The sequence below is a fragment of the Clarias gariepinus genome, chromosome 11 (genome assembly GCF_024256425.1).
Source record: "Clarias gariepinus isolate MV-2021 ecotype Netherlands chromosome 11, CGAR_prim_01v2, whole genome shotgun sequence".
NCBI lineage: Eukaryota > Metazoa > Chordata > Actinopteri > Siluriformes > Clariidae > Clarias > Clarias gariepinus.
This window is the reverse complement of record NC_071110.1, coordinates 24377705-24403241: the sequence shown is the minus strand read 5'-3', so window position 1 is coordinate 24403241 and position 25537 is coordinate 24377705. Positions and strand designations below refer to the sequence as shown.

The following is a 25537-nucleotide window of genomic DNA, read 5'->3' as shown; positions in this document are numbered from 1 at the left end:
GTACTCTAAATGGAAAATATATCCTCAGTCTAGTACAAATAGGCTAGAATCCAATAATGCCATTAAGCTAAAACCCTTTTATAGTGTAGGAAACTACACAGCAACTGGGTTATGTGGTGAATAGGGGGTTATGTGGTGACTTTGGGCCTTTGAGTCAGTATTAGTTATAGGGATCTGTTGACAGATATGAGTAAAAACTGCTAGGATTGCATTACAAGTGGTTCAGTCTTGATTTAACAGTTGTCTGCGTGCTCCACTACAGGTCAGCAACATGAGCAAAGAACGGTTGTCCAGAATGACAAAATTTTGTTTTTAGAGAGCTTTCGACTTTTTTAATTAGGATAGGTACAGGCATATTTTGTACCTTTTTATAATAATTTGTTCAAATTCAATACCAAATAAGGCTAATATTATGAATTTTTTTTAAATATTTAATACCAGATAATAAGATAATAAAGAAATAAGAAATAAAGTAGGACAGTTGTTCCATATTGCAACTGTTTATTTTTTTATGTTAAACATATATTCTTGCTGAACATCAAGCAGAAAGGTCTTAAAGAAACATTCTCATGGACCGACTAATCCATCATTGCAGAAACACACCTGTGTGTTTACTTGTTCTTAGGATAAAGACGAATCAAACAAATCAAATTCACTACCACAGATATTTTTTTAAATAGGAGCACCTTTAAAATCCAATGGAGTCTACGGCTGTCTGTGTGGTATTTTACACCACAGAAATTGTTCACTGTGTTCAATCTATTATGAGACTGATAATAATAATAATAATAACACATTATTATTATTATTATTATTATTATTATTATTATTATTATTATTTTAGTTTCCCCAATGTCCATTAAGACAGACTTTTGATAGCATCCACCAATTGCTTCTAAAAGAAATGAAGTTAAGAACTGTAATATGTTTGGCATTTCACATAAGCTTCCTCATCTTCAGAAGTTAATAGAGGCCACTGTACTGGGATTTTGCTATAATAGTGTGCTTCCATCATGTGGCAGGTTTTTTCATGAGCATATGTCCAAAGCCCGTAAAAAAGCAGGTTGTAATGTATATGACTGTATTTATTTTTCTGAAATTTATTCTCATGGTAATGTTACAGTTTTATATTGATATTATAAGTCACACCTTTTTGTATTTTTATTATGAGATTTATGATGATAAATAAAGTTTCATCTCTGGGACTACAAAGAAGCAAAATGTCCTATTAATGCAAAATGGCTACAACACCATGCCCATTAGACATAAACATAATTCCTCTAAACAAACAACTCTTCCAGAAAACCTGATATACAGTAACTATGCTTTTCCATATATATATATTTGGGAAGCTCACAGGCAAGAAGTACTTTGCATCTTGAGTGTGTGGATTCTGCAAAGAAAAAAAATAAAAATGCAGCCTGGAAATTTTACTTGTATCAAGTGCAACTTTTTTTCATTAATTTTATCAATATTAGCAAAAATTTTTTTCCTGTTTTTAATTGTATCCCTTTGTCAAATGTATTCATTCCATGAAAAAAAAAATTGTGGTTCATATGTTAGTATGCAAGTTTTTTGCAACTATACAGTATGTGTCATGTGATTAAAGTGGTTGTTTGTCTTGTATGAAAACCATACATGTTTCATGTGAAAGATGGTGATAAGATGAGACATAACATAATACACATACATATTTAAGTTGCTTAGTGGTTGCAACTTTAGGGTTGGTTGTTTAAATCCCGTCTCCCGTCTGTGTTTTGGAGTTTCCATGTTCTCCCCATGCTTGGTGCTTGTTTTTGGGTACCCTGGTTTCCCCCACAGTCCACAGACATGGAATCTAGGTCGAGTGGCATTTTAAACTGCATGTAGTGTGTGATTAAATGTGTGACAAAATTGCACCTTGGCATCCCATCCAGGGTGTACCTTGCCTTATGCCTCAACTTTGGGATAGCCTCCATGCCTCTGGCAACCCTGCAAAGGAAAAGCAGTATGAAAAATAAATGAATGATAGTTGTAGTGTCAATATGATAAAAATACAAAAATAAATGATAACAGCATGACATGTGGAGCAGTTCAAAGATTTAGCAGGAAAATGTGCATAATAGATGGCGTGTTTTTATGATAAAGCAGTATAAGGCACATTAAATGACAGTAATAACACCAGGAAAGAATGATGTAGCTAATCAAATGTGAAAAATGTACCTTACAAAAATGTACTGTCTACTGCTGCTATAGTTCATTTTATCATTGACTGCACAGTACAAAAAACCTTACCGATAATACTGAATAAATGCAAATCCAGTAGCTGGATGGGCCGATCAAAATTTAAGTCCAACAAACCTTCATTCCTGCCATGGTTAAAAAAAATACAGGGTAAATATGGAAATTGATACAGTACAGTGCAAAACGTGCTAAAACACCCTTAAAATTGTCATTTAAATAAATAAACAAACAAACAAATAAATAAGTATCTTCTAAGGTCTTCTAAGCAACTACATAGACAATATGATAAAAATTCCCTATAGAATGTCTTTTCATGAGATGCTGTGCCATCTATGGTCCCCCTGGGTGCAAAAAAAAAAAAAAACATGAAGTTGTGCGCTGTACTGTAGGGTTCCCAAACATGTTAGGAAACATGATGATGTGCCCATCCAGGGTTTCCAATTTTGCAAAAGAACATCATGTCATGCTTCATAGAGTTCACTTCCCTTGGAGAAAAGGAGATGCCATAACTTATAGGCTTTTCTACAAATGAAAAAAAAAAAGGACAAGCTGCAAACAGGACTTCTTCAAGTAACCTTAACTAACCTTAATACTGTAGATATTAATAAATGTCCGTTGGAATGATACCTCAGGGCTTACAGTCAGAATGCAGCAGGGCTTATAGGTATTTCTGTGTGTACTAAAATTTGCATTTCTGGCTGAAGCCTTAAATAGGTGACATTTTGTATACATACACTAGATTGATATTTTGCCTATTCGTCTTGGCCAGATAGCTCAAGTTCAGTCATGGTGAATGGACAAAGTCTGTGAATTTCAAGTCTTGCTACAGATTCACAACTGGATTTAGGTCTGAACTTAACTGGGCCATTCTAACGCTTGAATATGCTTTGATCTAAACCGTTTCATTGTCTCTGACTGTATGTTTAGGGTCATTCTCCTACTGGAAGGTGAGCCTCTGCACTAATCTCAAATCTTTTGCAGACTCTAACAGTTATCGTTTTCTTTTAAGATTGCCCTGAATTTGACTCGATCCATTTTCCTATCAACTCTGATCAGCTTTCCTATTCCTGCTAAAAAAAAAAAAAAGCATTCCCACAATATTATGCTGCCACCCCCTTGCACAATGCTTGCAAGTTTTCCCGCCACACATAGCGTTTTGCATTTAAGCTAAAATATAAACATTTGGTCTTATTTGACTAGAGCACCTGGTTCAACATGACTTGTCGCAAGCTGCAAATAGGACTTCTTCAAGTAACCTTGACTAACCTTGATAGATATTAATAAATGTCCGTTAAAATGATACCTCAGTGCTTACAGTCAGAGTGCAGCAGGGCTTATACTGTACACATTAACAGTGGAAGACTTTTGTGCTATTAAGATATGTTATCAAATCATACTGTACATCGATCAAGTACTCTAAGAATATATATTTATTTATTTATTTTTTTTTTTACTCCCGTTGCCCCTCCTCTTTACTACGCGTCGGTTAGAGGCACGCGGAAAGGTGGCGCGTGCGTAAAGGGGCGCGCGCTACTCTCACTCCCCTCCACCGACTGCACGCGCTCGCTGCGCGTCGTTCAAAACCTCCAGAGAAAAAACGGAGCACAAACACGGGACAGAATAAGCTGGAGAGCGACTTATTCGGGTCGGAAGTCGGGTTTTGTTGTTTATCCTGCTCTCGTGAAGTCTTCACGAATTAGTTACTGAGAAAAGCGAGTTACTTCGAGCGTTATTCCTCATGGACAGGCGCGCGCGCTGGAGGACAGAAGTGGATTTTAAACATCTTTGGCTCTGCACTTATCTGTTAATGAAACTTACGCCGTAATAAGGTAAGCCAGGGTGTGACTTTACCCTCTTTGGGTAGGAATAAACAAAGAGAGTTCAATAAGTTATTGTTTTTCTTGTTGCTGTTGTTGTTGTTGTTTTTGAGAGGAGTTGGCTACTCGCTCATGCACCACGGCGTGTGCGCGTGCACTTTGCATGGGAAAGAAAAAGGCGCATTGAAAGAGAACATGGATGCGTGTGTTTACCCTGTGTGCTAAGTTTTATATACATGTGGTTTTAGTTTCTTTTGAAGGCGTCCTTGAGATTGCATGGTCTGTTTTCTCAGAACTAAAACCAGCGATGCAGTGTTACAGGTTCTGCAATTATAAACCATCTTCCTGTTTAAGAAGCATCATACTGTAGCGCGGAAGGGTTTGGTGAATACCCCTGGTGGATAATTTTTCCATCAAACACGCACGCACGCACGCACACACACACATGTTTGTCTTATTATCCTTCCGAGGACATAAGTATTAATACAGAAAATAATGCCACGCATATGCACCTACATATTAACCCCATTAACATTAAGAAAATCTTTAAACACTTTGATATATTTTGGTTTTTGTAGTTTTTTGACCAGCCAAATGTCCCGACAAGGTCAAAACTCTCAGATATTATCTATCATCATCCTGCTACCATAGGGACCAAGATATAATAACATGTGCCCGATCCCTTCCAAATAATCTCTCTCTCTCTCTCTCTCTCTCTCTCTCTCTCTCTCTAACACACACATACACACAAAGCTATTGAGAGTCTATTGACCACAATACAAATAAAAGGTCAGAAATCCTGTGTTTGTAAGAATCACCTACTTTATGGAGACTCCCCTAATTAACATTTATAATAACCATGAGTATAAGCATACATTCATTAAATAATTTTAATGCATGTTTAATATTTTTTTTTATGATTTCTGAGGATCAGTTGTGACAAAGTGATTTGTGACAACTTCGACTTAAGAAGCAAAGCTGTCTCTGAGATGTTTGAATTTGCACACAGCGTGGAAAAAAACAACCATCAACAAAAAACAGCAAAAAGTGAGATATTTATAGGGTTTTTATTATACTGGTTTACATTGTAGCTGTAGTTAGGGATTTGCTGCTTCTTCATGAGGAAGATCTTTAGGGCAATCGACTGAGTAATATATGATCAATACAGCCGTGACATTGTGTTTGTATTTTTGTGATAAATGGAATTTTCATATTTGTGAGCTAAATCTTTTACCATAGGTCAATAACAAAAAGTGCAATACTATTTAATTTACTTAATGAGTACAGACCATCTCATGTCATGAGGTCTAAATGAGGACATGCATTATGGGACACTTGCCATTAATAATGCAAAGCAGAAAAATAATTAATTAAGTTTCATTTCTTTCATGCATGCATGCTGGATTAATTTCTGGCTTTTTTGAATAAAGACAGAATTTTAAAAAATGCTTCATCGTAGCCCAGGCCTTTAAACTAAGTAAATAAATAAATAAATAAATAAAACAGCCTAAAAATATTTTTAAACTTGCTATCATCAAGGTCTTAATTGACTGCAGCTTCATAATTAATTCACAAGGTTTTACATTGATTATGCAATGTTGCATCTTGTGCTCTTTAACCCTCATTAAAATTGAAAGATTGCTGATCTTTGTTGACCTGTGGACTTTTTCTTGAGCATAAGTAGCTCCATCGTTTCTTTCTTTTCTACTTCCTGCCATTATAATAGCATCCACACAGAATCAAACAAAGCATTATGGAAAATGAGGTTCGATTAAGCTGACCTGTGTTTTAAACCGCTTTCTCTGTTTCAATATCTTCTGGGAAGCATATGCACATCTTAAAAGAAAGAAACTAAGGATTGATGTTGGATAAAATGTTAGCATACCATTGTGTAAGCATGCTTTCTTGAAAAAAGGGTTTTATATTTCCATTCATAGACTTGTACATTGTAAGTGCATCTTAATATGACAGATTTCTTTTTTCTCAGAATCTGGAAAAAGGCTGTAAAAAATTTAATTTGCTGCTTTGCCTTAATAATATTTGATTTAATTAGAAACTAGAAATTGAAAATAAAAAAAAGCTGAAAACAGCTGGATAAATCTAGACAAAAAGAAAACAAAACAAGCTGTCCAACAGAGCCATTGTCATGTTGAAATTATTAAATTAACATTAATAAATGACATATGGATTATTTTGCCTAATAGCAAACTTTATTTCTTTAGCTTTGCAAAATTATCCCAAACAGAGCATACTATTTTATAAAAAAATTTTTAAAAAATTGTTTATAGCCCAGAATGCTGTATGTGTAAAAGGGTGTTTATAATATGAGTGACAAAAGTCGATACTTTTATGTATATTATAGTGAATTCATATACAGTCAAACCTTGGATTGCAAGTATAATTCGCTCTGGAAGCATGCTTGTATATCAAAACACTCGTATGTCAAAGCAAATTTCCCCCATAAAAAATTATGGAAACTCTGATGATTTGAAAACAACCCAAAAATATAAATTAAGAATAATTAATACAAAATATAAAGTAAAAATAAATTAAATTCTTGCACTTTATCTTTGCAAAGATTTCGACAGAGCAGTGTTCCTGTTAGTGTTTGACTATGCATGCACGCGCGTGTGTATTGATGTGTGTTTGTGTTGCTGTGTCTGTGTGCACACGCGTGCGTGTGTGTGAAGCTGAAGTAAGACGAGAGGAGAGAAAGGGCTGGGTTATAGGCTGGCTTTCACACAAACACACACACACACACACACACACACACACACACACACACACACTAACAGAAACACTGCTCTGTCTGGAAACTTCTTTAACATGAAATCTCTCTAGTGACATTTGCTTTTGCTTCACGCTCTTGCGCGCACACACATGGTCATAGTGTTAAAATAAACAGTTGACTATATGAGTGACCCACGCGCATAGAGACCAAGCAAGGGAGACAATTACCCATAATTCTGTAGTGCGCGAAAAGGAAAAACCATTGCTGCTTATTTATTACAATCCAAGGTTCCACTGTAATTGTGTCCACAGACCATGAAATGTCTCTCATGCAAGAAGGAAAAAATGAGATAAGTATAATGCTTGTGTATACTGTTTCTGATTATAAAGATTTTACACTATTGTATGACCACAAAGGTAAATTATTATGGACCTAAGCACAACAGCACCAACAATGTACACATTATGATGTGAAGAAGCAAGCCTGGGACTGAATTCTTTCTATCCAAAACTGTAAATCACCTTAGTGGTAGGTGGGTTAAATTATTAAAACGAGTGAATTTCCCACTAGATTTGAGATTCATTTAGTCTGATATTGTTTAGACTACTTTGCTGACATTTTCATATGATTATATGTAATTGAGAAGGCACATGTGAAATAGAATTATATATGTAATGAACATGAACAAGGTGGTATAATTACACAAGCATTTTTTTTTCCTAAATTAAATTTTTTTCATATAAATTGCATTTAGAGAAGAAATTGAAATAAGCAAGCGGTTAAAGTAGAAATCACCAAAAAAGGCATATGACTTAAACAAAATGTTTTACTTTTTTGTTGGTTTGTTACTTACTGACATGAAATACCCTTAAATATTAAAAATCATGTATGCTGATACCTGTCTGTCTGTCTGCTTCTCCTCATATCCTCTGTATTATGCTATTGATGAGCCTTTGTGGTATTATTTATTACCAAATGAATTATTGATAGAAAAATGAAATCAATTAATATTTTCATCGTGCTAAAATCTGGGCAATTTCATTTTATTGAAGACAATTTCCATCTTGTTGTTCTATACATTTTCTCATTATGAAGACAGTACATGCAGCGCTTACAAATGGCACTGGGATTTGCTTGACTGCACAGTATTAAATAACAATTAAATGAGCTGGTTTTGAAAAAAAAGTCCTCCTACACAATAGGCAATGCATGTGGTTTATTAAGATGCTTAATGGAGCTGTCTCAAAGCCCACAAAGCATGTTCTGTTATTTAGCTGATGAATGTACCAATGTACAGAATGCACAGTAGGTAGGGACGAGATATATAGCTTTCAAGAAACTATGAGAATAAAAATGTACAGGACAAGGGAATAGTTTCGTGATAACGAGTAACAATGTACCCTAGACAACCAGATTTTTAGGATTACTATTAGATTAACTGACAAGCTATTTAGAATAAAAAGAACCATTTTTTTTCTTCATAGCCGTACCTAATTCTATTCCGTCTGTGTTTTTAGGGCCTCTTCTTGGCCTCAAACACTCACAGCTAATGGAAGTCTTGGAGGAGTATCCTTACAATGAAAGCTTCCTCAAAAATGCCTTTAACAGCCTCAACACTACGGACGGAGGCAGAAGACATCAGTACAATTATTACGCAATGCTTCTCACCCTGCTCATTTTCGTCATTGTCTTCGGAAACGTACTTGTCTGCATGGCTGTGTCCAGAGAGAAAGCTCTACAGACCACTACCAATTACCTGATCGTAAGCTTGGCTGTTGCTGACCTGCTGGTGGCGACTCTGGTTATGCCATGGGTGGTATATCTTGAGGTAGGTTATGGAATAACAAATTATTACACATTAAGGACAATAATATTCGGAAAGAAATAGTTCTAAAATCTGATTGGCTAAGCCACATTTATCTGTGAGTGCATCAAGGTTGAATGCTGAATTAATGTGCCAGGATTTAAAATAAATGCTTACAGTATTATTTATAAACCAAGGTCTACTGTTAACAAATTATATTTTGTTTGGTGAAACTGCAAATACACCCAAGTTATTTAGTGAACAGTGGATTTGTTCATATTGTTGGGACTGTTTACAAACCCTTTGCGTAAGGCATGATACTGTAATTTCACTGTAATACACACTCTCTCCTGGCTTCATATATGACACAATTCATAAATATGGATGCCTAAGGTCATTATTTTTTGTTAATCACATGGTTGATCAGACCACACTAATACAAACAAAGCAGCAACTGTTTATTTATTTATTTATTTTTTATGTCCTGGAATGCAGTACTGTAAATGCAGTATGATAATAAAGATAGTACTGTACCATATTCTGTACTGGCTCAGAATAGGGTACAGTACTTTTCATATTTTCACACTAACCCTATTAATTGTTCCGTAGATACCTGTGAAATACTCATTCTTAAACATTTTTACACAGAGTTTCTTTTGGATGTTCATCTGCAAAGGAGAACTTTCCCTGGTGTATATCTGTGATCTATTTGCTTATGAAATTACTGACCAGATCAATAGAATAAACATGCATTAGGGCCTCTGACTCAAACACTGCTGTTAATAAAATGAGTACACTGGGTACATGATATTGTGAAGCGCGGGTAAGATGCGTATGGCTGTCGAAAAGATGCCCAGTTCGATCCTGATCTCGTGTTACTGTCTGTGAGAAGTTCCATGTTTCTCCCTATTCTTATATGGCTTTCCTGTCTGGCTTTCTCCCATTGTGCAAGCACATTCGGTTAGGTGGTTAAGCTTTTTTTTTTTTTACAATTTTGACAATCACACATAAATCATCTATTACACAATGCAGTCCCAGACAGTCTCCTTCATTTGCCAGCAAATTGTATGTTATAAAGTTTTGTAAGTTTGCATGAAAAGAAATGAACAGTAATTTTTTTCTCATATTTAATGTTTAGTTTACTTTAAAACAGGTGTTTCCAAATACACACCTATATTTCCCATTTACACAAATACACACCTATACTTGCAGCCGTTGACCAACATGACAATAAAAGAAATTTTGCAGACTCACATCATTTTATAATCTTTTTATAAACACAATAAAATAAACCGCTCAGCAATTAGGCAAACTGTTCTTTATTATATTATTTTACTCTATTTGACTGATGGGTACTTTGTCTAAGAGATGATTATGCATATTTAAAGGTGTAAAAAGGGGGAATTGTTAAAGAACATGCAGCTTGATTATATATATATATATATATTTACTTTTGTTGAATATTTAATTTATACACAAACAGAGTCGAATTACTTACAGTAGAACTCGTGATTTCTAGAATTAGTCATGCTTTTGGTTAAAGTTGAGTCTGATGTGCAGTATACTTCCATAATGATATACAGAACATTGGCTCTGTACCAGGAAAAACTGTTAATGAACTGATCCAGACTACCCACGGCACCTTTTTTAGAGGTAAATAATCCTTTAATCAATGAGAGCGATGCAAACTCCAGAGGCAAGAGTGTAGGCTGAACAAGCAGGTTGTGAGCACCTCAGCATGCCTGAAGACAGACATTAATCTCAGGCTGCCAGGAAGTGCACTGCCAGGCTGCTCAGCAGACACTACGAGATTGACCCGAGTTTGATTACTTCTCTGCCAGGTTTATGGCACATTACAGGAATAGGGCCAAATTCTCTTGAATTGACTGGGGCAAATTTACTAAGCCTGCCACATCCGGTGTCTCATTATTTTCACATTTCCAAGGTAAATAAATGTGAGACTTTTTTAATCATTTAATAATATGATAATGCATATACACTGTGAATCTTTTGCACATGATTAATAACCTGGGCAGTAAAAAAGCCAAACTCTAAGTCACTTGATTACAAAGGGAAATGTTTCTGTATCAGTTACAACAGAAGTGAATATACAGTACAGTATCTTGCTAGCACAGAGTTGGCAGATATTCACAAGTAATTTACAGAATGCTTACTGTAATGTGTGCCTGCAGAACTGGATTTTTAAAGGGATTGCAAATTTGTATTTTGTTTATGACTATAAAATTGGCCACTGCAATTTTACTGTCATACTACATGCTTCATCACTTTTATTGCGAAACGAGCATCTTAAATACTTTTACAAATGTCAAGTCTTATCCTTCAAACAACTTTTACAGTTGGTATGGAGATTATTTCAGATTAAGATAAATTAAACAGAAGATATATTATATATTCATCAATCTGCTACAATCTAGTATAGAATCATTGGGTCCCAGTACTAAATATACTGTACAGTTTACTGTTTTTCTAGGTCTCTCTCATTCTCATTATAGACATTGATAAGCAATAATATTAATACACTTACAAGTGAAGAGAATAATGTTGATTATCTTAAAACAGTGGTTCTCGAAATTAATGTGTTAGCAGCAATAGCAGACTTTGACACAGGCCAAATTGTGATGGGTCAGAGTATCTGTGATGGGTCACTTAGTACCTACCAAAAGCTAACAGTGTTACAGTACAACTTGACAGCATTATGGACACCCAAGGTTTCATAATGTTTGTGTGGAATGAAGGTTAGAATATCTGGTCCAATACCAAAAAGAGCTGCTTTATGACCAATTGCTGAAAAGATTGCTGGCTATAAAAGAAATGTGTCAGAAAGCACACAGTGCATTGAAGTGCAGTGCATTTTCCACTGCTGAAAGTGCCTACTTTGAACACATGAGCATCAGAATTGGACCATGGATCAATGGAAAAAGATGGCCTGGTCCTATGAATCACAGTTTCTTTGAGATATATTATGGGAGGCCAGGTGCTTGTGCATCACTTGCCTGGGAATGAGATGGCACTGGACTGGTTTGGGGAGCATGACAGTTCAAGAATGTTAAATTCCCAAACTCAATAAATTCAATTAAAAAATCCTGGACAAACAAGTCCGATCCATGAAGGTCTCTTATTCAGGCTTAAACTGAATAATGACTGATGAGTAAATTAAGATAACTGATCTTATTACTTTTAATTTTTCAGGTGGTGGGAGAATGGAGATTTAGTACAATCCACTGTGACATATTTGTAACACTTGATGTTATGATGTGCACAGCAAGCATCCTTAATCTTTGTGCCATTAGCATCGATAGGTAAGTATATCTAATAATATTCCTCATTATCATTAATAGCCTAGCTGTACTGCAGGAGGTCCTTTTGATTTGAAAGTAATTGTCAAGACACAGTACATGCATACATTTAAGAGGAATAAAGGAAAGAGAAAAATGAAAGCATATTAATGATAAATAGTACTTATTATTACTGTTATTATTACATCAGATCACTGTCAGGTGTTTATCTGTTTATTAACCACCAAGGGACAAAGGCAGCCTTTTTACAAGGAACATAAACAGCACTTCCTATTCTCATCCCATGGAATGCCAATTAAGGGAACTTACCTCGATAAAATTCTTCCATTCAGAACACACCACAATGTTACCAATGCAGACATCACTTCCTCTGTGTGTTACCCTGGTATCATAAACACCTCCTATACCTGTTGCAGCTTTTGTGACACTACTGAAATAAAAGTCTGAATATACAGTACCACGCTAATGTCAACAAGACTTTCTTACAATTTTTTATGTAGTTTTAGGGAATAGTTTCTAAAGTTTTTCAGTTTTCAGTCCACTCAATATTTGACATGTTTTAGAAAAATATTTTTGTTTGTTGAGCCACACACTGAATCATTCAGTTGTAAAAAGGCACGGTCCAGATCAGGTGCAGAAGCAGGTGCAGGTGATGACTGATGATCAGGCAGGTGATTATTATACTGGTGATGCTAAATGTTCAGAGGTTTAAACAGACGAGAGGGGAAATGAGGTTGCTGCTAAGGTTGTGACAATAACTACAAATTTCTACATTGTGTCATTTATCCATTTTGCAGCCAGTCACAGTAAAACAGATTTCTTCTAATTACTTTAATTTATTCTACATAAATTATTTAATGTAACAAGAAGAAATGATGGGTGGCTTAATACTCTTGCACAGCGCTGTATATTGAAACAAAAACTGATTCATTAAAAAAAATTAACTAATTTATGTATTTATTTAGGCAGATTATTTAAATATTAGTAGTCAACATATTTTTACTAATTAATTAATTTAAATATGCACTACATCTCAAAAAAATATGGAATGATAACTGGAAAAGAAAAAGTGTGGTAGAAGAAGGTACACCAGCAACAGGGATGACCCCTTCCTTAGGAAGATTGTCAAGCAAAGCCAAGTCAAGAACTAGGAGTGGAAGGGGCTGGTGTCAGCGCATCAGGTGCCACCATGCACAGATGTCTTCAGGAAATGTTCTACAACTGTTGTTTTCACTGTGAAGTTAACACAGTCAGTAATGATTTGGGGTCACATGTCATCTGCCTTACTGTGTTTTATCAAGTACAATTTTTATGCAACCATCTACCAGGAGATTTTAGAATACTTCTTGCTTCAGTCTGCTGATAAGCTCTATGGAAATGCCAATTTTGTTTTCCAGCAGGACTTAGCATCTACCCACAGTGACAAAAGTACCACTGACTGGTTTTCCGACTATGCTATTACTTTGTTTCACTGGCCAGAACTGACCTGACCTGAACCCCATAGAGAATCTACAGGTTGTTGTCAAGGGGAAGATTACCAACACCTGACCCAGCAGTGGAAATAAGGGCTGCTATCAAAGCAACCCAGTTCTCAGTAATGCTTGAGCAGTGCCACAGGTGGATTACCTCCATGCCATGCCGCATTGATAAAGTAATTGGTGGTAAAGGAACCCCGACCATTTTCATGAGCTATAAGCCATAATCATCAATATAAAAAAAGGCTTGAAATGTTTCACATTAAATGTAATGAATGTAGAATATATATGAGTTTCACTATTTGAATCAAGTTCTAAAAAAAAAAAAAATTACATTGTGATGCATTGTATATGTAGTTTATTTACCAAATTGCATTATTATATGAGATATTTCTCTCCACAGTCTAGGAGCTTACTTAACTGGCCGAAAAAACAGAGGTGTCAAGTAACTAAGTACAAATACTTCGTTACCTTACTTAAGTAGAATTTTGGGTATCTATACTTTACTGGAGTAATTATTTTTCAGCTGAATTTTTACTTCTACTCCTTACATTTTCACGAAATTCTCATGTATATTGTAGACAACCATACAAGGGTAATTGTTACTAAGCCTGCACTGGGTACACTTATTTTCTTGTATGTTGCCCTCACAGATTCCTGCAGCTAAGCTTGGATGTACATTTACATTCCAATAAAGGTTACCGATGACATGCCTCTGAAGTTTGACTTATAGGCAACTCGTTATCATATCTTCTTCTCCATAAAACATGTTAATGCTCAGTAGTACACATATATGGTTATTTAATGTATTTGCAGTGTGCTAAAATGCATTTTTTTCAATTGCCATATACTGTACAGTATCCTAAATCACTATGGCCGTTAAAAAATAACACAATTTTCTTTTTTTTAATGAGGTGTTAGTGCAGTATATAGGCCCGTGGCACAGCCTAAGCTTTTATCTTTAATGCTTTTTTCCCCCCTTACGTTACTTTTACTTTTATACTTTAAGTAGTTTTAATACCAGTACTTTTACACTTTTACTTGAGTAAAAAGCTTGAGTTGATACTTTAACTTCTAAAGAAGTCTTTTTAAACCCTAGTATTTAAACTTCTACTGAAGTAATGAATGTGAATACTTTTGACACCACTGCCGAAAACCTTGTGCAGTCTACTTTGCAGGGAATTATTGGGCGATCAGAATTGCCCAATAGCTAAAATCCTTCTCCTGCAGGGTCATAAAACCCAAAAGAAATCAATGATATACGTATACAGTGTATGGCAAATATTGTGTGGACAACTGGCATCACAGGAGTACCTGCTTGTCGAGCATTACATTACAGATATAATCTTCTTTTGCTGTTATAAGGACCTTCACTCTTTTTCGAATGATTTCCTATAGTTCTTGGAGCATGGCCTTGGCGATTTGTGCTCATTCAACCACAGGAGCATTAGTGAGGTCAGGCACTGATGTCAGGTGAGGTCAGGTGAGGAGGTCCTGGTTCCAATTCATTCAGTAAGGTTGATGTCAGGCATTACATCAGGCAGATTGCTAGTCCTTTTACAGCAGCCTTGGCAAACCATGTCTCCATGGGCTTTTACATTTACATTTAGGCATTTGGCAGACGCTCTTATCCAGAGCGACTTACATTTTTATCTCTTGCTAAAGGGCCCAACAGTGGCAACTTGGTGGTTGTGGGGTTTGAATCTACGATCTTCTGAACCGTAGTCCAATGACTTAACCACTGAGCCACCCCTGGCCCCTGGCTTTTATGCACAGGGATGTTGTAATGCTGCAACATGTTCAGCCTAAGTCTCAGTAAGGAAAAGTGGTCATGCTGCAGCATAGAGACATTCTATACAATTGTGTGCTTCTAACATTATAGTAACCACTGGCAGACAAGGTGTATACGTACTACTCATATTTCAAGACCTCGCTTGTTTATCAAGTTAAAATTTATTACAAACTTTTGCTTGTCTTGAAAAACACTCGCAGACTAAGTAACTATCAATCCAAGGTTTTACTGTATTGACTGGTTGCCTAATAGGACTGTAAATGACAACTTTATTAAAAGATGGGAGCTTTAAATAAAAACCCATTAGGCCTTTTCTGATAAAAAATAATATTTAATTGGTTCCAGTGAAATATTAATTTATTATTTCAGTTAACATTTATAGTAAACTTCTTGTTTACTTACTTTATACCTATTCCTTATTTTTCATATTATAATATATTTTAGATGTTTATAGCAGCTTTGGCCATATAGGCTATACTTTGGTGCTGTGACCAAATAATATTGATGTGCATCAAAGTATATTCTTTTTCCTTTAAAGAGGCATTTTATGTGAGAGAGCAGAGAGCTATAAATGCAGTGATCAATTACTAAGACAGAAGAGCCAGATAGAGCTACAGTGGTAAAATATTTCCCTTCCTGTAGACCATACAGCATTAATTATTTTATGAGTTTCCAGTTGTAATGAGTGGTGCTGCATTAGACATTAGCTTGTGCAAGTTCACGATGCCAGCCTTTATAGCAGCTAATATTACCACACTCAAATTTGTCATGCATTTTGAGCATACTTCAAATGACCATGGCCAACCCTCACCAACAAAGAGGCTGTTTGGATGGAATGCAGTCATATTGCTATAAAATAGATTTATCTATTAAACTGATGTATTCAACAAAATAGTTGGGTAATCTGTTCCCTGATCCTGTAATTTTTTGAGCACATAATGTCTCCTCGTTCAAATCCTTGTAATAAACCACTTTATTGTAGTCATGCAACACTTGAAAAAAAAAGGCAAAACAGGACTAAATGAAAAACCTAACCAGCTTTCTTAATATCTCACTTACTCCTGAACAACTAGCAAGCAGCCATATGCAACTCACTCCTTATCAGGAAGTAAAAACATCTAGGGTTTTTGAAGACTAATATGTATATTAATACTGAACAGATACAGTACATTACAGTTTTGGAAGGCATGAATGTATTTACTAATATAGCAGCATTTTTGTTTTGCTATATCCTGCTGGGTATCTAAATGGATCACAGAAAAATATTGTTCTTATTAAGTTTTGATTACTGTACTTTTATAGTGTTGAATGTTTAAAAATTTTGAAATAAAACAAGATATTTGTTTCATATGGTAGTGTCTATCAACTGAAAAATTCAAGTAAACAGGAAGTAATAACAAAACTTATTAAAGTGGTTTTATTTAGTTTAAGTATGTTCTTTAGTATCTGTTAGGGTTTTTCCTCTGGGTTCTCTATTTTCCTCCCACTTTCAGCAAACATTAAGGTGTTTTGACTAAGATAAAGTACCAGTGTTTTTGGGATAGATTTAGGATCCACAGCAACCATAATCAGCATAAAGGACTTACTGAAATGGAATGAAGAAAGGGAAGGAAGGAATGCGTCTAAAGCCTGACTAGGAGACTACAATCCAAGCAGTTTTAAACCCTTGTTTTGTTATTCTTGATTCTTTGTCTTAATTTCTTTTTATGGGTCCTATAAACCCAAAAGTCAGAACCATGATAACAGCCTTGGGTTTGCCATATTTTATTGCTTTATATAATATATTTTAAAGATATATATCAGGTATATGGATAGGTGTGTACACACACACACACACACACACACATATACACACACACAATACAGTACCTGTCAACACAAGTTGGACACAGGTTTAGATTTATTTTCTATGTTTTAGAATAATAACACATATGGCACTAGGTAAGTAGTAACAACAACAAGAGACAATATCTACACCAGAGACATTATAAAGGCTTTATAGTGCATAATTAGCAAACACATCTCAATATCAATGTTAAGAGATTATTGCATATTTGGATGCCTTCAGTACTGTATTATAATGAAAAGAATTAAAATCATGCACCACCAGGGACCACCTTTAGAGATAGCGGTAGACAGGTGGATGTAGGTTGGTAGGAGATTCCTGGATTTTTGATTGATATTCTTTCGCTATTCTTTTAAATAAATCTATGGTAAAAAATTAAGTAAGTCTTTGTAAGTGGGAAAACTTACAAAATATGCAGGGGATAAAATAATAAACAAACAAACAAATTAATAAATAATTTATATAAAAACCATAACCATAACACCATCTAAAGAATTTTACGTCTGTGGGAACCCCAGTACTGTACAGTATGTGCATTTTTTGTTTGGTTAATATTTTGCCTAATAGCCAGATGAACATTGTGACTACACAGCATGTGTCTCCAGAGAAACTAAGATTTCAAGAGGACGTTCGGCACATGTACACTGATGATGCAAATTGAATTTTGTAAAATGTAACAATGGTGTTGGAATTGTGTGACCAAGTTACTACTTCTCCAGGTATACAGCAGTTGCCATGCCGATGTTGTATAATACACGCTACAGCTCCAGGAGGAGAGTCACAGTCATGATCTCAGTAGTGTGGATCCTGTCATTTGCCATTTCATGCCCCCTGCTGTTTGGCCTCAATAACACAGGTAAGTTTGTGCTGCAAGTGCCTGTAAAGTCTAGTTTCATGTCAGTTTCATTTTAAAACAATGTCCTTACTGAATTTCCATTCTGCTTCAAATTTGCAGAGAGCCACGATGAAGCCCTTTGTGTAATCGCAAACCCCGCCTTTGTAGTCTACTCTTCTGTTGTGTCCTTCTATGTACCCTTCATTATCACCCTGCTTGTGTACGTGCAGATCTACGTAGTGCTGCGTAGACGACGAAAACGTGTCAGCACAAAACGCACATACCCAAGCAGCAACCTGGACATGGGCAGTCTGAAGGTAATGCCATCTTTTTTAACACATAATTAGGTTACTTGCATATATAATGACTTCCCCTTTGCGAATATGACAAATAAGAACTAATGTATATTATAATGTATATATAATATATGTATATTAGGTGGTGCACTTCAGAGTCACTATAAAATGTATTGTAGCATCAGGGCAATGGTGTCTCAATAGTTAAGGCTCTGGTTTACTGAAAAGAAGGTTAGGGGGCCTAACAAGCACTCAACAAGACTTCGGAAGGTGTGCTGCAGTATTCGCCACGAAGACGATAGGAGCAGATCCCGACTTGTTCATCTAGCACATCTCACAGATGATTAATTAGATTTTGATTTGGAGAACTTGGCAGCCAAGTTAAAATTGCAATTGTACTTAGTCTGTAATAATGTTTAGGTAGGTGGTAGGGGTGGGAATCTTTTACCATCTCACGATTCAATTCGATTCCGATTCTTGAGGCCACGATTCGATTCAAAATCGATTTTCGATTTAAAAAGATTTTCGATTCAAAATGATTCGATTTTATTCATAATGATTTCTAATCGGGTTTCTGATCATGATCTACTCTCATCTGCTTTGCTATACAGAATGACAGGCATTGACAGTGTGACAGTGCTTCCAGGCATTTGGTAAAAACCGTAATGACGCCAAACTTTAGCTTTAAGTGAAGACGGGGCTGATTGGATCTCCCTCTCATCCATATTTGCTTCCTCTTTGTTTTAGTGATTTTCCGCACACGCTTACGTTCAAAAACCGGCTGCGTGGTGGCGTCAGTACAGACCAGTAGGCTAGTTACAAAAATAGAGGCAAACAGCCAGCTGATTTTATTTTTTTATTAAATCGATTCTTGGACATTTCAGATCGATTCTGAATCGTTGCAAATGAGAATCTAGGTTTTTCTGTGAATCAATTTTTTGGCACAGCCCTAGTAGGTGGTACAGTACATGTCAATGTAACACCCGAACGTCACAACCCAAGATTCCCCAGCAGAACATTGCCCAGAGCATCACGCTGCCTCTGTCAGCTTGCCTTCTTCTAGTGCACCCTGGTGCCATCTCTTCTTCAGCTAAGTGACAGACACACACCTTGCCATTCAAATTGTGTAAAAGAAAATGTGATTTATCAGACCAGACCTATTTTACCATCGCTCCTGTTCTGATGCTTACATGCTTATTGTAAGCACTTTCAGTGGTAAGGGATTACACTGGTTGTCTTTTCCTGGACACTTTTGGTAGACACTTACAGTACCACTGCGCTAGACATGTCATTTTGGAGATGCACTGATCTAGTCCTCTAGCCATCATATTTAACCCCTTGATAAAATCATCCCCATCCTTACTCTAACCCATTTATTCTACTTCCAACACATCAACTTGGAGAACTTACTCACTTGCTGTATAATATATTCCATTCCTTTCCATCCCATCACTGTATTGAGATAATCAATGGTATTCACTTCACCTGTCATGACATGTTATGGCTGATCGGTGTAAATATATACCACTAAGACCAGTATAGCCTGGATGCTGCTTTTCAGACCACTTCTTTTACTCAGCCTATGGGGCATAAAACAAATCAATAGAAGCACTACAGAAAATGAAAGCTACTCATACATTTTTATTAGCTGACAATTGCTTAAGTTGTAGTTTGTTTAAATCATAGCAATTTTTTTCTGGCATATTTACTTTAACTTTGTATTTCCAGCAAATATATGGATCCAGGATCAAGCAACAAAATTTTTCCACTTTTACAAGGCACGTTATCCCGGAATCTTTAATTGTGCAGAATAACAGAACACAGTTATATAAGTAAAAAATACCTTTATTTCTCTATGCAACTCTCTGCTACATTAACACACTTGCAGTATCCCAGTTTTACTACAGTAGTCATTGGTTACCATCAAAGATTTTCTCAGTATGCCGGTGCCGTTATCAAACTGCATGCTTCACATGTGAAATGTTAGCCTCCCCGTAACTCTTCTAATGTTTTAATCATGTGGAAATCACTTGGAGCAAGGTCAGGACTGTATGGGAATGTGGCAATAGAGTTCTAGAGTTCCTGTAACTTGCAAGTGGTGTTTGTGAATGTTTGTGTGTACAGTTCCTACAGACACGTACATCTTTGCCACAAGTTAAGTGCGATAAATTATTATAAGTCATTTACAAATGTATAGCCTCCTTTAAAATGTTTGCACCAATCAAATGTTTACTGCGATTAAGAGTCTTATAAATGCACTTTGCTTAAAATCTGTAAATTTCGGTCAGTTTACGCCTTCATTCGCAAGATGTTCCATCACAAGTCCTGGTATGACTTGAATGCTTGTCACAGCATGGGTGAAAATATTATCATCATCATTAGTAGTAGTAGTAGTATAATATGAATGTCTAATCTTTATGTGCTTCCTGTAAAAAAAAAAAAATCTGTCATCAAGCTTCAGTATTTATGATCTTTAGTTGTATAGTGGAGAAAATACTATTTAAGGTAATTTTACAGTGTGTGTTATTTTTATGGATCTTATTTTATAGTTATTCTTTTCAGCCTAGTGTTTGACATACGGTAGTCCACTTTTTGAAATCCATCACTGATTGATGATTGAATGCTTTTCTGTTCTCTTCTGTTTTAGAAATGCACTCACCCTGATGATGTGAAGCTGTGCACCGTCACTTTGAAGTCCAATGGGAATTTCCCTGTTAATAACAAAAATGTGATGTATCAGTTTTTTCTTCCTTTCTAAAGGAAAAAAAACATGCCCCAAGTACTTTTTCTCTTTTTTTCTTCAGGAAGCTGCTAGTCCATTCCACCTACTCGCTGACACGATCACTTTAGCTTTTTGGAGATTGAGATTATAAATTAATTAGCTTTTTGTTTTGTATTGTGTAATATCTCTACGTGTGCTCTTTTGCTTTTTTATAAAGGTCATTAGAAGGTCATTAGGTCATTCTTCTTAGTAGAAGAAGCTATGCTTGACTAAAATGCATATAGTGCAGTATAGTTAGAAAAATCTTGATTTATTTAAATTTTTTTTAAAGCAGTGAGCATTTAATTGATTTAAATAATCTAAATAAGCATTTAGATTTAATACAAAAACTTTCGATTCTGAACTGTATTTAAAATCATGTCCCATGGTTATTCAGCTAACTCTAGAACTATTAGCACAACTGATACATAAAAAAAAATATATATATATATATATATATATATATATATATATATATATATATATATAAAACGTCCCCAGTTTCTCAGAATGTTTTTGACTTATGATGCAGCTCCCATCACATCCTTCTAGATATGATTGTGGTGGCTTTTTCATTATTTACAGAGTAAGTGAAATGCAATCCACTTTTTAAATCAGAAAAAAACTTTTTCATTTAATTAAATTTTACTTGTATAGCGCTTTTAACAATTGATATTGTCGCAAAGCAGCTTTCCACAAGCAAAAGAAATATTGAAGTTTTTATGAAATGTGAATGTGTATGAGAACTTTAAGTAGCATGTTCCATGTCACCTTCCTGCCAAAAGGTTTTACTGCTTAAAGTGCCATGTTTCTGCCACTGGAGCTTTTTATTGCACTTCATAAAGTATAGCTTGGCTTACAAACAGCCGCTATGGACTACAGTACTGCACCATCAAACAGCATTTACGCAGCAGTCACCTGATTACTACATATGCACAACTGACTCTAATGCCAGTTGTTAGCAAAGCTTGTTTTTTTCTTATTGTTTACATGGATTTGATTTTGTTTCTTATTTTGTGACACTGAGAACATAATGCACATTTTTACCAAGCTCTAAAGTGTTGCATTTATCTTTACTGAGATCTTTTGTGAATGTTTGGTTTCTCTAACTAAACTTGCTTGTCCATTCTTGCTTATCAAAACGGGTGATTTATAGCCTAAGTATAATTTTTCTTTACCAACAGAGTTGTAACTAGAGCCAGCACTAGAGCTTTATTTGGCATGAAATAATACCTGTCTAAAAATTATTAAAGCCACTATTTAATATAAATGGCGACATAAATTGAACAATGTGAAAAGGTTTGTAATTCTATTATGGATCATCACATATAGAGTCTTATAAACCTAACATTCTGTACTAAACCCACATTTATTGTGCTGAATAAAAATTGACAAATTGACCAGTCATTTATAATTTGTACTTAATTAAGACAGTTACTAAAGTTCCCACAGAGAAGAAAGAAACTGGATTTACCATCTTTAATTACAGTCACATAACGCATCATTTCCTCCTAAATAAAACAGCTTATGGTCTTAGTTAACTGCAATTTTAAAGCTTAGGCTTTGAAGCTTGTTATTTTGATGGGGGAGCACATTAATAATAGATTTAAAGAGCCGACTCATTTAAAGCAGACAGAGAGCAGGTTTGAGCAGACTGGCTTGTTATTCATTTTAAATTAAAGTATATTTACTAACATTCTGACGAAGCCACTGGAAATAGCAAATTTCCTTCTTACTCATGGATTCCAGTGTTATTGTTTACTTTAGATCTAGCTTTAGCTTTTGGTATACTAATTGTTCATATAAATAAATGCTATTTCAAATCAATTAATCCTATTACTTAAATATATCTTGCATTATTATTACACTGCCTTTAAAAAAGTGAATGTCAGCAGATAGCATTTCACCAACACAAATCCTGTTATTTTCTTACAGGTTTTTATAAAAGACATAGCCAAAAATGAAAATGAAAGCCAAATGGAGGAAATCACAAACCTTAATCCTCCAAACCAGAGAACACTTGAGCAGACAGGTGACAGTCAGCATGGGCTTCTGCTTGTTACAAACCACAGTGAAATAGATGTGGCACCCTCCGCTCCCGAGCTCAAGCCAGCGAGGAATGGAAAGACATACGACACCTCCAAAATGCCTAAAGCATTTGAGACACAGGTGTCTCCCAGTGGCAAAATGCAGACATCAGTGAAGTCCATCAGCAAGCGCAAAATCTCTCAGCAGAAAGAAAAGAAGGCTACTCAGATGTTGGCTATTGTGCTTGGTAAGCAAATGTTTTATCTGCACAGACAACTTTTAGAATAAAACAACATGCAAATGATGGCAATAACATTTATCCAGGTGCATAAATATTTGGACATTGATGCATCCTTTGCATCCAGTGACTGGCTGAATTTTAAAACCTGTAGACATAACCAGATCCTGGATTTCTTTTCTGCGTCAGGGCATTTATTGCTCCTGTCTTCAGTTTCTGCTTGTTCTTGAGGCATGTTACTTTGAGTTTTGCCCTTAGCAAGTAAAATGCATATTTAGACTGATTCATGTCAGGTGACTGACCTGGCCATTCCACTTTTTTGACTTAAAAAGGTTTTCCAGTACTTTTAAAATATGCATTCATCCTGCTGCCTTTGTCAACAGTCACATAATCATCAAATATGAAGAAACAAGTTTAATTGCCCACTTCCTGTTTTGATGCGTCTTAACGCTCATTATTTATCCTGACCAAGCCTTATACATACCTGTACTGTAGATATGCCTACCTTTTGGAGGACTGCCTAGATCTGGCCATCTGTTCAAAGGGAATTTTTCTATACCAGGATTAGAATTCTTCCATCATCTACCACAGATGCCTTTTGAGATCTTCTGGGCCTTTGTTTGTACTGAGCTTACCAAATAGTTGATTTGGCCACAACTACTATTTCTATCTTCCTGATAGGTTTGTTGTTTTGTGTTTTTTTTATTTTATTTTAATGATAGCTTGCTTCACTAGCAGTGACAACCCTTTTTAACATCTTATCAGAAGTTAACAGAACAAGATTCTGAAGGAAAATGTCAAAATTGAAACCACCTCTTTGCATCTTATCTGCTAACTTTTAAGTAGCATAGTGAGATAATAACACACACTTCATCTGGCAATAGAACAGCCAATTTTCCCAAAATGAAAGCTGAAACTCTAAATTTCAGTGAATTGTAAAAAAAAAAATCAATGTGTTGTCAATGACCAAATATTTCGCCTTTAAATGTGTATAAATCTTTCTCAGTGTTTAGCACATTTTATTGTTTCTATTTCTTTTTTTGTAGGTGTGTTTATTATATGCTGGCTGCCGTTCTTCATCACACACATAGTGAACACATACTGTCACGTTCCAGCAGAACTCTACACAGCTTTTACCTGGCTCGGTTACGTCAACAGTGCCGTGAACCCCATCATATACACCACTTTCAATATCGAGTTCCGCAAGGCTTTCATTAAGATCCTGCACTGCTGAAGAACAAAGCTCACTTACATATGTTCTGCATAAGCTTATTCCTTTGATTACTGGAAATGAATGTACACAAATCTAAGAATGTATTATAAAAGCAATTTTTCCAGTGTCATCTCATGCAACAATAAGACATTTCTGGATATTTGATATGAAGGGGTCCGTCAGTATATCCTTGGCAGTATTATTTCTGTTCATTGATTACACCATGAAGGTAAAAAAAATGAAGACTTTTTTTTAGATGATAATATTGCAGTCTTCATAGTGGTGGTAACACAGCAGTGTATTATGCAGCAACACTGAGAACATTGTAATACAATAATTCAAGTGTTGATTCTTAAATAACAACAAATTACATATATACATGTGTATATACAAGTAATATGCAGCACAAGAATTTAAAAAATTATAATATTAAATAATTATTTATCCTATATAAGTAGTGCTGTGCAGTTGGTCTCAGCTCTCACTATCAAGGCGCATTTAATCTCTGCAATATGATAATTAATGATTGGGTCTTTGGGGTCAAACTGATCCCAGGAGAAATTTGTACTAAGTGCAATTTGGTATACACACATATGAGTGGCTTTCAAGTGAAACTGGGAATTCTGATTGTACAGAATGAAACCAGGTGTGAGAATACAAATTACATTTATGTCTCTATATAATCCCCTGCTTCATTAATGCACTTATCCCAGCATTTTGCTAGTGCATGGATACCGTCAAAGTTATGGTAGTATTCCAAAGCCATGACTGAACTGCCTGCTTCACGTTTTAAATGCTGACCTCCCAGGAACTCCTTCAATGTCCCAAACATGTGGAAATGGCTGGTAGCGAGGTCAGGACTGTACAGGGGATATGACAATAACTTCCAGTTGAATTGCTTAATGTGCAAGTGGTGTTCATTAATGATTGTGTGTACAGTTCCCAAAGACAGTCGTGTCTCTTACGCAACTTGGACCCTATCCAGAATCGTCATTCACGGACGTAAGGCCTTATTTAAAATGTTTGGACAATTCAAATATTCTTCTTTTTTCTGTAAATGTCAATGAGTTTTATTCCCTCATTCACAAGAAATTGGATCACAAGTCCTGGTTTCACACACACACACACACTACTGTGATAAGCTGTTCATGTTTTAATTAC

The 25537-nt window shown here is 35.5% G+C and overlaps 1 protein-coding gene across 1 annotated transcript; it reads left to right on the top strand.

Moving 5' to 3' along the window:
• Positions 1–3809: 3809 nt before the first annotated feature.
• drd2a (dopamine receptor D2a) lies at positions 3810–24592 on the top strand. Its single transcript, XM_053507282.1, has 8 exons — positions 3810–4052; positions 8289–8599; positions 11786–11895; positions 17725–17861; positions 17961–18157; positions 20784–20864; positions 22833–23172; positions 24210–24592. The coding sequence occupies exons 2-8, from the start codon at positions 8321–8323 to the stop codon at positions 24395–24397; spliced, it is 1332 nt and encodes a 443-aa protein (XP_053363257.1). The 5' UTR covers positions 3810–4052; positions 8289–8320; the 3' UTR covers positions 24398–24592.
• The last annotated feature ends 945 nt before the right edge of the window (positions 24593–25537 follow it).